This window comes from Neophocaena asiaeorientalis, unplaced genomic scaffold (genome assembly GCF_003031525.2).
Source record: "Neophocaena asiaeorientalis asiaeorientalis breed wild unplaced genomic scaffold, Neophocaena_asiaeorientalis_V1.1 scaffold111, whole genome shotgun sequence".
NCBI lineage: Eukaryota > Metazoa > Chordata > Mammalia > Artiodactyla > Phocoenidae > Neophocaena > Neophocaena asiaeorientalis.
Window position 1 is genome coordinate 136,892 of NW_020174994.1, and position 14,525 is coordinate 151,416.

The 14,525-nt window shown below is 33.1% G+C and overlaps 1 protein-coding gene across 3 annotated transcripts in view; it reads left to right on the forward strand.

Annotated features, from left to right (window-relative positions):
• The window catches only part of TRPM7 (transient receptor potential cation channel subfamily M member 7), a 112,386-nt gene that overhangs the window by 41,145 nt on the left and 56,716 nt on the right, over positions 1–14,525 (forward strand). For 2 of the 3 annotated variants that reach the window (XM_024761869.1, XM_024761871.1), the window contains exons 10-13: positions 1,445–1,517; positions 3,305–3,405; positions 10,356–10,490; positions 13,849–13,902. In XM_024761869.1, coding sequence (XP_024617637.1) covers positions 1,445–1,517; positions 3,305–3,405; positions 10,356–10,490; positions 13,849–13,902 — 363 coding nt within the window. The remainder of the gene's footprint in view (positions 1–1,444; positions 1,518–3,304; positions 3,406–10,355; positions 10,491–13,848; positions 13,903–14,525) is intronic. The other variant, XM_024761870.1, reaches the window with a different exon arrangement.

Here is a 14,525-nt window from a genome sequence, read left to right on the forward strand (position 1 = left end):
CCCCTAGAATATAGTTTTTATATGGTGTGGAGACATGTATTATTACACTTCTATTTTTGGAAAAGTTTCATAACTGAGCCTCAGTAGATTATGTTCAGGATCAAGGAAGAACTCTAAAGAGTTATTATTGGCTTCTCTAAAATATATTTGGAGGAAAAAACCCTATTTTCCTCTGAGTGAGTGCTCAAATTAAAGATCAGTGCTGCTTCACTATTGATACTATGTGTAAAACAGATAACTAATGAGAACCTGCTGTATAGTATAGCACAGGGAGCTCTACTCAGTGCTCTGTGGTGACCTAAATGAGAAGGAAATCCCAAAAAAGAGGGGATATATGTATACGTATAGCTGTTTCACTTTGCTGTACAGTATAAACTAACACAATATTGTAAAGCAATTATACTCCAATAAAAAAAAAATAGAGACCAGTGTTGCTTAATTTCAGTCATCTAGACATGGGCTTAAGTTTACAGAGACAAAAAATTTTTACAGTTCTCTAAGTAGGTGGATGATAACATGGTTTGATCTGCAGTTTTCTTCCATGCATTTCATTTTTGTATACTATGAAATGAAGTTAGTTGAAAATTTTGTATTGGGGTTATAACAATAGACTTTTATTTTATGGAAAGATTATTAAATGAAAACCTCTCTCTAATGGTATTATGTTTCAAATAATTTTAAATAAATTTCCAGTAAAAGGATTCAACAAAACACTTCTCATTCAAGAACACATATATTTACTTGAACTGAGTAAGTGTCTACTCTGCAGAAGAAACAGCCGGATTTACTCAGATTAGTAATCTATAGCCTTAGCTCATAAATTGCTTATACTAGTAATGGACATAAAATATATAAAAAATTAATATAATATGAAACCAAACATTTTGAATATACTTGAATTTTATTTTTTTTAAATTTATTATTTGTTTATTTTTAGCTGCGTTGGATCTTCGTTGCTGCGCGTGGGCTTTTTCTAGTTGCAGCGAGTGGGGGCTACTCTTCGTTGCAGTGTGTGGGCTTCTCATTGCAGTGGCTTCTCTTGTTGCGGAACACAGGCTCTAGGCGCGCGGCCTTCAGTAGTTGTGGCACATGGGCTCAGTAATTGTGGCACACGGGCTCTAGAGCGCAGGCTCAATAGTTGTGGCACCCAGGCTTAGTTGCCTCGCGGCATGTGGGATCTTCCTGGACAAGGAATCAAACTCGTGTCCCCTGCATTGGCAGGTGGATTCTTAACCACTCTGCCACCTGGGAAGTCCCTACTTGAATTTTATTTGGTAAATGATACAAATTCTTTAATTTTCTGTGTTTTAATTGTAATGAAATTATTCCTGACTCAAAAAAACTATATCTGCCAAGTAGTTTGCAGTTACTTTGCGATTTATATGCGTTATGTCTTAGCTTATAAAATATAAAGGCATAATATTATGAATTGATCTTTAAATAGATTACTGTTTTCCACATTGGATCAGATGAACATCAAGATATAGATGTAGCAATACTTACTGCACTGCTTAAAGGTAAGACTTAAAATTCATTTGTTAGGTCTTTCATTTATAGTGTTTTTATATAAGTTAGGATTTTTTAATTTGACCAAATGTTTGAGACCTGAATTTTTCAATAGTTTTTCTTTGAAAAAGACACAGTGTTCACTTTCTTTGACAAATTTGCTTTTGTTTTGAATCTTATAACTTTTTAAAAAGTTCATACCAGGATTTATGCCATTAGACCTATTTAATTATCCTGTTAAGAATGTGTCAAACGTCATATTTTTAATTGGCTGAAAAATAATTGTTTAAAAGTAATAGAGTATTAGTTAATGCAAATTAAGGATAGCATTCTTAAATGTGCTATTTTCATTAGGGAGGAAAATTTGGAAAGAAAACTAATGGTATCTTCTAGGACTAAGGGGTTAATGCACACGCAGTTGAATTGTTTTCCTCTTATTATCTTTCCAAAGACATCTAACTGATAAGACAAACAATACTATAGTGAAAAATCTTTTCAAAAATTAGAAATTAAAATGTTGTTTTGTCCGAGTACCTGAAAGTCCAAGCATGCAGTGAGGTGGCAGAAGCAGAGCAAGAGGGCACTATCTTTATCATTCATAAGAATTTCCCAAATATTAGACTACAATGAATTGCCAATAGATCAGACATTTGAAAAATACTATAATAAAATATAACATATTTACATCATCTGAGAATAAGAGATCATAAGTAATAGGAAGCCTAGAAACCATAAAGGGAAAGATCAATAAATGCGATTGCATAAAAATAAAAAATAAAAAGAGAGCACCTAATATTTGCTGTGTACTTTCTGTGTACTAGCTACTGTGCTTTAGTGGTTTATGTTGTTTACCCTTGTGACAGCCTTAAGATGAAGATTTCCTATTATTTTTCTCATTTTATAGATGAGAAAACTAAGAACAGGAATGTGGAAGGATCACAAAAAGGTGTTGTAAATTAGTAATAAAAAGATGAATACCTCATGGAAAAATGAGTCAAAATTTAAGTAAAAGATTTTAGCAGAATACAGATACTTGGGGGAAATGTGGAAATGATGGAAAGATGTTATAATTTTTAAAAAAACATAAATTAAAAAAAAAAAGCTTTTTATCCTCCTACTGGGTATTTGTATACTCCTGATGGATGATATAACCTTTCTGTAATATATTTTGGCAATGTGTCAAAAGTTTTAAATTATATACCCTTCTACGCAGCAATTTGGCTTCTACAGATTCATCCTGTTAAATATGTGCACAAAGATACACTTACCAGAAAATTCAAAATAACGTGAAATGTCCACTAGTTAGAATATTTGTTGAATAAATTTTAGTTCACCTTTAAAAGGTATTTATATATATATAAGGTACATCTGTATGTACTGTTATTGAAAACTAAATACACATAAAGCAGGCTGAGTATTTTGTATAGTATGACCTGCTTTTGCATAAACAATTATATGTATGAACTTATATATGCACAGAAAACACCTGTAAGGATATTTTTCATAATATTAACAGTCAATACTATCGCTGTGATAGAAACAGATCATCTTTCTTTTCTGTTCATTCTTGTGCATTCTGAATTGTTTGCGATGGATGAGGCTGTGTCTTTTCTATAGTTGGAAAATAAAAGTCCTCAACCCTGGGGTAACCTTATCTTTCTGAGGCAGGCTACCTCTGAATAGTGACTAACACCAGCTGTGTAAGTTAATTAAAGGGGGAGGAGGGGAATTCATAAGTGTTCATATTTTATGGAGATAAATTAATTGAACTTGTCGACTGTTTTCTTTATTTGATTAGGCACTAATGCATCTGCATTTGACCAGCTCATCCTTACATTGGCATGGGATAGAGTTGACATTGCCAAAAATCATGTATTTGTTTATGGACAGCAGTGGCTGGTATGTAAATAATCTATATAAACAGTGTAATTTAATTAAGCTAAGTTAATATCAAAGTATTTGCTGAAACTGTTACCTAACTTGACATTTACCTGTCAGTCAAAAGTGCAAACTTATTGTAGCCAAACATTTCTGCAACATTCAGATCCATTTAGGATTTAATAAGTTCTATTTGCCTCTTGATAAAAACTGTGTTTTTTATAGGGTATAGATCTTTAAAAATCCTGAAACTGAAAAAAGTTTTAGAAATAGTGCTCTTTGCATCTGTGTTTGTCAGGAATGTTGGCCTGTAATTTTCTTTTCTTCTGGGGTCCTTGTCTGGTTTTGGTATCAGAGTAATGCTGGACTCATAAAATGAGTTTGGAAGAGTTTGAAAAGGATTGGTATTAGTTCTTTGAATGTTTGGTTAAATTTACCAGTGAAGCTGTCTGGTCCTTACTAGTAATCAGACTGTTCAGAATTTCTGTTTCATCATGATTTGGTCTTGATAGGTTGTATGTTTCTAGGAATTTATCTGTTTCTTCTAGGCTGTCCAGTTTGTTGGCATGTAATTGTTCATATTAACCTCTTAATGATCCTTTGTATTTCTGTGGTATCAGTTGCAACATCTGTTTCATTTTTGATTTTATTTATTTGAGTCCTCTCTTTTTTTTCTTCCTGAGTCTAGCTAAGGGTTTGTCAATTTTATCTTTTCAGAGAACTAGTTCTAGTTTCATTCTAGTTGTCTTTTCAATCTGTTTCATTTATATCTGTTCTAATTTTCGTTACTTTCTTCCTTCTACTAACTTTGAGTATCGTTTGTTCTTCTTTTTGTGGTTTCTTGAGGTGTAAAGTTAGGTTATTTGAGACTTTTCTTGTTTTTTGAGGTAGGCATTTATCGCTGTGAACTTCCCTGTTGGAACTGCTTTTGCTGCATCCCACAAATTTTGGTATGTTATATTTCCATTTTTGTTTCTCTCAAGGTACTTTTTATTTATTTATTTATTTATTTGGCTGCGTTGGGTCTTTGTTGCTGTGCGGGGGCTTTCCTCTGGTTGCGGCGAGCGGGGTCTACTCGTCGTTGCAGTGTGCGGGCTTCTCATTGCAGTGGCTTCTCTTGTTTCGGAGCACGGGCTCTAGGCACATGGGCTTCAGCAGTTGTGGCACGCGGGCTCAGTAGTTGTGGCACGCAAGCTCTAGAGTGCAGGCTCAGTAGTTGTGGTGCACGGGCTTAGTTGCTCTGTGGCATGTGGGATCTTCCTGGGCCAGGGCTCGAACACGTGTCCCCTGCATTGGCAGGCAGATGCTTAACCACTGCGCCACCAGGGAAGCCCTCTCAAGGTACTTCTTAATTTCTCTTTTGATTTCTTCTTTGACCCATTGGTTGTTGAGTAGTATGTTGTTTGATCTTCATGTATTTATGAATTTTCCAGTTTTCTTTGTGTAATTTCTAGTTTCATACCATTGTGGTCAGAAAAGATGCTTGACATGATTTCAGTCTTCTTAAATTTATTAGGACTTGTTTTGTGGTCTAACATGGTCTATCCTGCAGAATTTTCTGTGTGCACTTGAGAAGAATGTGTATTCTCTTGCTTTTGGATGGAACGTTCTGTATATCTGTTAAGTCCATTGGTCTAATGTGTCATTTAAGGCTGATGTTTTCTTACTGATTTTCTGTCTGGATGATCTCTCCACTGATGTAAGTGGGTATTAAAGTCCTCTATTATTTTGTATTGCTGTCTGTTTCTCCCTTTAAGACTGTTAATATTTATTTTATGTATTTATATGATCCTATGATGGGTACATAAATATTTACATATATTGTATCTTCTTGTTGAATTGACCCCTTTATCATTATGTGCCATCCATCTTTGTTTCTTATTACAGTCTTTTTTTTAAAGTTTATTTTGTCTGATATAAGTAAGCTTCCTTTTGGTTTCCATTTGCATGGAATATCGTTTTCCATTTCTTCACTTTCAGTCTATATGTGTGTCTTTACATCTAAAGTGAGTGTCTTATAGGCAGCGTATAGATAGGTCTTGTGTTTTTATCCATTCAGCTACTCTGTGTGTTTGAATTGTTGAACTTAGTCCATTTACATTTAAAATAATTATTATAAGTATGTACTCACTGATATTTTGTTAATTGTTTTCTGACTGTTTTTGTAGTTCCATTCTGTTCCTTTTTTCTCTGTCTCTTGCTCTCTTCTTTTATGATTTGATGACTTTAGTGATATGCTTATATTTTTTTCTCTTTGTCTTTTGTGTATAGGTTTTTGCTTTGTGTTTACTATGAGGGTTACATATAATAACTTATATCTGTAATGTCTATTTTATATTGATAACCATTTGTTTGATCCCATTCTAAATCTCAACATTTTTATTTTCCTCTTTTCTGTTTTTCATGTCACAGTTTACATCTTTTTACCTCGAGTATCCCTTAACTAATTATTGTAATCATGGCTATTTTTACTACTTTTGTCTTTCAACCTTTATTCTAACTTCATAAGTGATTAATCTACTATTTTTACTATATATTTACCTTTTCAGTGAGATTTCTTTCCTGTGTTTTCTTGTTACTAATTACCACCCTTTCTTTTCAGCTTAAAAGATGCTCCTTTAACATTTCTTGAAAGGCTGGTTTAGTGGTAATCAACCCCTTTAGCTTTTGCTAGTTTGGAAAAGTCTTTCTCTCTTTCAATTCAGAATAAGAATTTTTGCCAGGTAGAGTATTCTTGGTTGGAAGTTTTTTTTTTCTGTACTTTGAATATATCATGCCACTCCCTTCTGGCCTGCAAAGTTTCTGCTGAAAAATATGCTGATAGTCTTATGGAGGTTCCCTTGTATGTAACAAGTTGTTTTTCTCTTGCTGCTTTTAATATTCTTTCCTTGTCTTTAACTTTTGGCATTTCAATTATGTGTCTTGGTGTGGGTCTCTATAGGTTCACCTTATTTTAAACTCTCTGAGCTTCCTGTATCTGGATGTCTGTTTTCTTCCCCAGGTTAGGAAGGTTTCCGCCATTATTTCTTCAAATACAATTTCTGCCCCTTTGTCTCTCTCTTCTTCTGGGAACCCTAAAATGTATCAGTCCATTTGATGTTGTCCCATAAGTCCCTTAAGCTAACTTAACTTTTTTAAAAGTTCTTTTTGCTACTCTGGGTGAATTACACTACCTTATCTCCAAGTTGACAGATCCTTTCTTCTGCTTCATCTAGTCTGCTCTTTAACCCTGTTAGTGTATTTTTTAGTTCAGTTTTTTATTCTTCAGCTCTGTGACTTCTGTTTGGTACTTTCTTAGATTTTCCATCTCTTTGTTGAAGTTCTCACTGTGTTCATTCTTTTCCACAATTTGGTGAGCATCATTATAATAATTACTTTGAACTCTTTATCAGGTAAATTACTTATCTCCATTTCATTGAGGTTTTTCCCTGAGGTTTTATCTTGTTCTTTCATTTGGAACATATTCCTCAGTTTCTCCATTTTACTTGACTGTGTTTTGGTTTCTGTACAGTAGATGAAATAACCACCTCTTCCAGTCTTGAAGAAGTAGCCTTGTGTAGGGGATGAGCCTTGTCAATCAACCTTGACTCAGCTTTTTGTTCTCTCTCAAACCTTTCTGCTTGTTTAAGCAACGTATTGTATTTTTACTAGCTCCCAGTAGTTGAGAATGTGCAGTTACCTATCAGGGTCCCTAAGGGAAGTATTTCAGCATCCAGATTCAGACTGACTGGAATCCATACCCTCAGACAACATCTTTTGAAAATCTTCAGAATATTTAGGAAACTGAATTCAACAATACTTTTAAAGGACCATATACCATAATCAAGTGGGATTATTCTGGGGATCTGCAAATCAGTCAACGTGATATATCACATTAAGAAAAACGATGATAAAAGTCGTATAATCAACTCAGTGGATACAGAAAAAACATTTCACATGATTCTATATCCATTTATGATAAAGACTCTCAACAAAGCAGGTATAGAGGGAAGGCACCTCAACATAATAAAGGCATATATGACATAATAAAGGCCTACAGCTAACATCATATTCAATGGTGAAGAGTTGAAAGCTTTTCCTCTAAGAACAGGAACAAGACAAGGATGCCTGCTCTTGCTACTTTTATTCAGCATAGTATTGGAAGCCCTAGCCACAGCAGTTAGGAAGGAAAAAGTAATAAAAGGCATCTAAATTGGAAAGGAAGAAATAAAACTGTCACTCTTTGCTGATGACATGATACTATGTGTAGAAAACCCTAAAGACTTCACCAAAAAACTGTTAGAACTAATAAATGAGTTCAGCAAAGTTGTAGGATACAAAATAAATATGCATGAATTTGTTGTGTTTCTATACACTAATAACAAAATATCTGAAAGAGAAATTAAGAAAACAGTCCCACTTGCAATTGCATCAAAAAGAATAAATTACCTAGGAATAAATTCAACCAAGGAGGTGAAAGATTTGTGAACTAAAAACTATAATATGTTGATGAAAGAAATTGAAGAAGATACAGAGAAATGGAAAGATATTTTGTGCTCATTGATTGGGAGAATTAGTATTGCTAAAATGTCTATACTACCCAAAGCAATCTACAGATTCCGTGCAATCTCTATCGAAATTCCAATGGCATTTTTCACAGAAATAAAACAAGCAATTTTAAAATTTGTGTGGAACCACAAAAGATCCTGAATAGCCAAAACAATCTTGAGAAAGAAGAACAAAACTGGAGGCATTATGCTTCCTGATGTCAAACTGTGTCACAAAGCTATGATAATTTAAACAGTATGGTATTGGCATAAAAATAGGTAAATAGGTCAGTGGAACAGAATAGAGAGCCCAGAAATAAACTCATGCACATATGGTCAATTAATTTACGACAGAGTAGTCAAGAATATACAATGGGAGAAGGACAGTGTTTTCAATTATTGATGTTGGGCAAATTGGACAGCCACATGCAGAAGACTGAAACTTGACCACTGTCTTATACCACACACAAAAATTAATTCAAAATGGATTAAAGACTTGAACATAAGACCTGAAACCATAAAACTTAAAAGAAAACATAGGTGGTAAGATCCTTGACATAGGTTTTGGTGATGATTTTTTTAATTAACCAGACTAATACAGAATGTTATTGTTGGTAACTTAAAACCCATGGGGAACAGAAGAACACCCCTTACAAGTACAGGATAAGAAAAGAAAGGAGAGAAGGCCAACTGAGCAATAGAGTAAAGGTTGTTAATGTTAGAATAAGTTAATAAGAAATCAGATTTGTATGTGATACGAGAAAGTAGGAGATAATCTTAACTAAAATAGGAGTAACATGCCATGATCAATTACAGGCCGTTAATATATGAGAAATTGAATACGTATTACATTCTTATAAGTTAGTTGTGCCTTGTTTTTAAGTGCAATGCCAAAATATTTTCCTTGTTATGAAATAGAACTGAGTGGTGAAAAAAAAATGACAGAAAACATATCTGCCGTCTCATCATCATCCATCATGCATAAGGCATGCGTTTAGTCTGTATACTAAAAAGATTTTGGAGACCCTATCCTTTGCAAAGTAATGGAAATCAAGGGTAGGTTGGGTAAAGAAATGGTAATAGAAACTGCTGTAGAGAAGTTGTATAGTTGTATGGTAAACTTTTGAAGACAATAAAGATTTAAAAACAAGAGGTGAAAAAAATGATTTTTAAAAAATTTATTATTTTATTTATTTAATTTTGGCTGCGTTGGGTGTTTGTTGCTGCACGCGGGCTTTCTCTAGTTGTGGGGAGTGGGGGCTACTCCTCGTTTGCCGTGTGCAGGCTTCTTATTGCGGTGGCTTCTCTTGTTGCAGAGCAGGGGCTCTAGGCACGCGGGCTCAGTAGCTGTGGCTCATGGGCTCTAGAGTGCAGGCTCAGTAGTTGTGGCGCACAGGCTTAGTTGCTCCACGGCATGTGGGATCTTCCCAGACCAGGGCTCGAACCCGTGTCCCCTGCATTGGCAGGCGGATTCTTAACCACTGCGCCACCAGGGAAGCCCAAACCCAGTGATTCTGGTATTGATTTTCACAAAGCTTTTTTTCCTATGATACCAAAATATTTAAAATTATACAGAAGCAATGAGGTATTATTAAAATATTAATATATCAGTAATACTAAACATACTAATATTATTACATTAATAAGATGACTTTTATAATGCTTCTCAGTGAAATTTCTGTATTTGTGTCTTCACTGATTTTAGAGTATTTGATTCAGTGTCTGTTGAAGTCTGTAAAAGTGTCTCTAAAAACTTACAAGGGAGCACTACAAATGCTGACTGATACGTGTGTTATATTAAACTGCAGTGCCACATGTTGTATTGCTGTTAAGAGATATGATTTTTCTCTGACGGTGAATGGTTTCTGTTAAAGTTCTAAAGAAAACTAAGTATAATCTTTTCTGACTTATATAGTAGTTGTATTTTTGGAAAGTTTGTGACAGAATACTTTGTGTTTATATGTAAAGCAGAATTACTGGATTTTCATTTGTGAGAATCTAACAGGATAATAGAAAGTTGTATGAGATATAAGGCAATTCCTTTTTGAGTGACATTGTCTGGCATATTGCATGATTTCTGGTATCTTTTGACCGTGTCCATTAAATGTAGTAGTGGCCCCCAATTATTGAAATGATCCCTCTAAAAAACCTTTCTTAAACACTGAGAACCATTGCTCTAAGGTATTTTTCCCAAAATTTACTTGATGGTGGATTCTTTCTTGTTTCCCCCCCCACGTAACCTTTGCTGTCCTACAGAATGTTTTTTAGGGAATGCTACTCTAGTGAGGTCTTTTTATCTATTCCCTGTATACCTTAAGTCCTAGTCTTTTACTTTGCATCTTTTTAATTTTGTTTTAAAACTGTTTAGGAACAAATATGTATAAATCCTAAGGACTTGCATGTAGAACTGTTTGTATAATTTTATTAATTTTGATACTGTTTTAGGTTGGATCCTTGGAACAAGCTATGCTTGATGCTCTTGTAATGGATAGAGTTGCATTTGTAAAACTTCTTATTGAAAATGGAGTAAGCATGCATAAATTCCTTACCATTCCTAGACTGGAAGAACTTTACAACACTGTAAGTGTATGTTAAAATTCTTTGTGGACTAAGTTTTATCATCTTTGGAAAGTGTCATTTTACCTGAGTATATTCATTCCTATTGGTAAAACCTTTAATATTTTGCTGGATTACATGGAAAAATTACAGCCAGTCTTAGTATAGATTGTTTATATGAGAGTCTGAAACCCTTTCCCTGTTTCTGGAGACCTTCTCTGTCACCATAGCCACATAGGAAAGAGATGTACTTAGTGTTAACCCTTTCCTTCGCCTTAACCCTTTTTAAAACTGTAAGATCAAGTTCTTAATTATAGAGTCATTATATTTCTTCTTTTTCTTGGTGGTCATTTGTTACACCAAATTTCTTTTGATTCCTTTGACCAATGGAGAAATTACACATTGCTTTTTCTTTTCTCCTTTTTGTTGTTTACATTCATGATTTTGACCTTGTGGTGTCATACTTTCAGCTTACGTACTGTTTTTCAACTTTTCTTTTAAAGAGCTCCTGAAAACTAATTATTCCTTTTACAAAGCCTTTCTCACTTTGTTTCAAATTTCATATCACTAACATTGGAGAGGGTAAATACTACTATTCTTAATAGTTTTTCATTACTAATAGAAGTATACCTTGAGGAATACTAGGACCAAATCCTAGCTTTCTAACTTTGACTTCTCTGCAAAGCTGTTTCCTTTTATTTATCAGTTTCTACCTATTTATCTCTTTCTTTTCATTCCTAATGTCTTTGTACTACTCAATCATTTCCAGCCTATACTACTTCTGTAATCTAATTTCCTTGTCTATTTTCAGATCTTTAACCTAAATATTCTTATAGTGACATATTTTATCATATCTTTCCCCAGTTTAAAAACTTTTGATGGCTCCCCAGTATGTATAGAATAATACTCAAACCCTTCACTTGATTTTCAGAGCTCTTCAGCTTTTGAAATTTTGCCTCAGCTATCTCTCTCACTTGGCCTTTTAATTCCTATCTCCCACCTCCGCATAGTGGATATTTCAACTATGTTATCTACGTGTTATTTCCCCAAAATATAAACTTTTTTAAAAAGCATTAGTTGTTTACACAGTGCTGGTATGTGTTTTTCTTCCAGCTACTACTACCCACTTACTGGATTTTATTTTGTTTGGAACCTAGTTAAAATGCCAAGGCAGTACTACATTGAAGCCCAGTGGTGCAGTTTGTTAAGTACAGTTATGTCTTCCACTGTGGATTGTAAATTTCCTGAGTAGGGATTTGTTGGCGTTCTACTGTCTCTAGCAAATAGATGTAAAAATTATTCATTGTGCCGAAGTAAGGTTTATCCCTGAAATGTAAAGCAAATATAAAACACTAAAAATAAAAATTGGTCCCATTAGCAAGGAAAGTAATTTTTTTAACTGTATAACTCAAAGTTATTAAGATAATAGTTAACATTCAGCATCAATTATTGATAAAATTTTTTAAAGTTTAAGGGTTATATATAACATGATAAAGCAGTGGTTCTCAAACTTTTTGTTATCAAGATCCTATTACATAAAAATTATTGAGGACATCACAGAGCTGTTCTAGAGAGGTTTTGCTTATGTGTGTTGATATGTACCATATTGGAATGTAACACCAAGAAATTTTAAAAATATTTATTAATTTGTACTTCAATACAAATAATAAATCCATTACATGTTAATGTATATAACATTTTTCAAGAAAACAAAAAAGAATTAGTGAGGAGAGTAGAATACTTTTATGGCTTACAAATCTCTTTAATGTCTGGTTTCATAGAAGGCAGCTGGATTCTCATGTTTGCTTTTGAGTTTAATATCACACATCATGAAGCCTCTGGAAAACTCCACTGAACACTGAGAGAATGAGAATGAATAAATGCAAATAACATTTTAACATGATTCTGAAAACACTTTTGATCTCATGGGCCTCCTGAAAGGGTCTTGGGGGCCTTCAGGAGTCCCCAGATTGTACTTTTGAGAACTGCTGTGTTAAAGTATACTTATTTTTTACTAGGAAGTTTTATTTAATGAATAAACATTAATGGATTAAGATAAAATAGAATTACAAAAATTGCGTTTCTCTCTGATTATATACTATTAGAGAAAATACAGTGAAGCTTCCTAATACTTAAAAAGTATGAAATAATTCACATTCACTTGGAAGACACATTTATTTTTTAAAAATTAACTTACAGGCCTTCTGTCTTTATTTTTTATAATCCTTTGCATTTCAGAAATGTTTGAGCTGTAAATATTTTGTAAGTCTAAGTGCACTAAAATATTACCAATTTTTTGTAAATATTTCTACTAAGTTTCTTTATGTTAAAAATAAATGACATTTTAAATAAAAGAAAAATTAACTTACAGGGGAGAATGAGCTGAGGGAACTTAGCTCTTAAGTCTATAGACTAAATACTGTAAAAAGAATGCAGTATCAGTTATAGCCATCTTTAGATATTATATAGAATTTGAAAGCCAGTAATATCAAAGAAAATAATATTGTTTTCAAAGGAATAATAAGTTTACCCACTTAGATTTGAAAATGTATTACCAAGTATATGTAATCAAAATGGAGAAGTACATTGAATTGATTACTAAAATAACCTCATAAAAATTAACAGTAACACAGTGGTGGGAGAAAAATCTCATTTGGTATTTCTTTTAAACAATAGATTTAAAGTATTGACAATAATTCTCTTGATTTGTGCTACATAGAATCAATTGCAGTAAATTTCATATAGATCAGAGCACTGTCCAAAAAGTTTAGAAGAATATCTTTTTGGCCCATTTATCTCAGTTTTGATGGGGGGACATATACTCCTGGGTATTTTTTCAAAATACAGGATACCATCAAAATAAGATTAATGTAAAAATGAAACTTGTCATTAGTGTACTGTAATATTATATTTAAATAGAATTAAGATAATAGGGAAAAATGGCCTATATAAATGTTAAAAGTTTGTTACCCAAAATATTTAATGTATTGCTACAGCTTGATGATTAGTGGCAGAAACAGAGGTGCAGACATTTTAACAAGAGGAAAGAGAATGTATGCCTCCATTATCAATGAAATATAAATTAAATTTAACATATAATTGTGAAGCTTGCAATGTTTGCATGACTTTTAGAAAAGAAAAGCTTTTGTGTTTTGCATAAGTAAAAATGTAAGAGCATAAGAAATTATATATCTTGTTAAAGGTAAATATGACAACATGAAATAGTTACATCTTTTTCTTTGTTCCATTTTATGAACAGAACTTGTATAACTCAAAAACAATATAATTTGTGTAAGTACAAAAGTCCTGTAACAAAAAGGAAGTTGTTTAAGTTATTTTAGAAGAAAAATAATAGTTTGCTCTAATTATTTTCTCCTTAAAGAAACAAGGCCCAACTAATCCAATGCTATTTCATCTTGTTCGAGATGTCAAACAGGTAACAGATTATTTTTGTTTTCGAAAAATGTTATTTTAAAAAAGTCATTTATACTTCATCTGTTTCTAGAAAGCATTTCAGTGCATCTTAAAATTAGCAATAAAGTGACTTTTTTTAGATCGAGATTAAAATAAGGGATAAATTTATAGTAATACAGGAGTAAAGAGCATAATGTATCAGAAATCAAGAGAAAGGAAAGTTTATGAAATTAAGACCTGAGCTTCTAGTCATCCAGGATACAGTATGATGAATTTCTTAATGCTCATTTGTTCATAAAGGAAGGTCTTCTTTCTCTGTGTTAAGAAGAAATTTGTTCCCTGGGCATGTAAAGGACATTGAGAGAAACACAGATTGGTGATCTTCAATGGCAGATTTTGCCAATAAAAAGGCTGAAAATGTTCTTTCTTTCTGTGTATGTCTTTCTCCCGCCCCCCTGCCACCATCTCTGTCTCCCTCTTCCCCCTTCTTTTATATTCAGTATTGGTAGTGATTTCATATATAAGGCTCTCATACGGTCTGAAGCCATTCTGTGGTGACTAAATTTGATACACTGATATTCCTCTTCTTTTCTACTGAATTCTCTGTGAATTAATAGTTTTAAACACTTATTTAAAAATTATAAC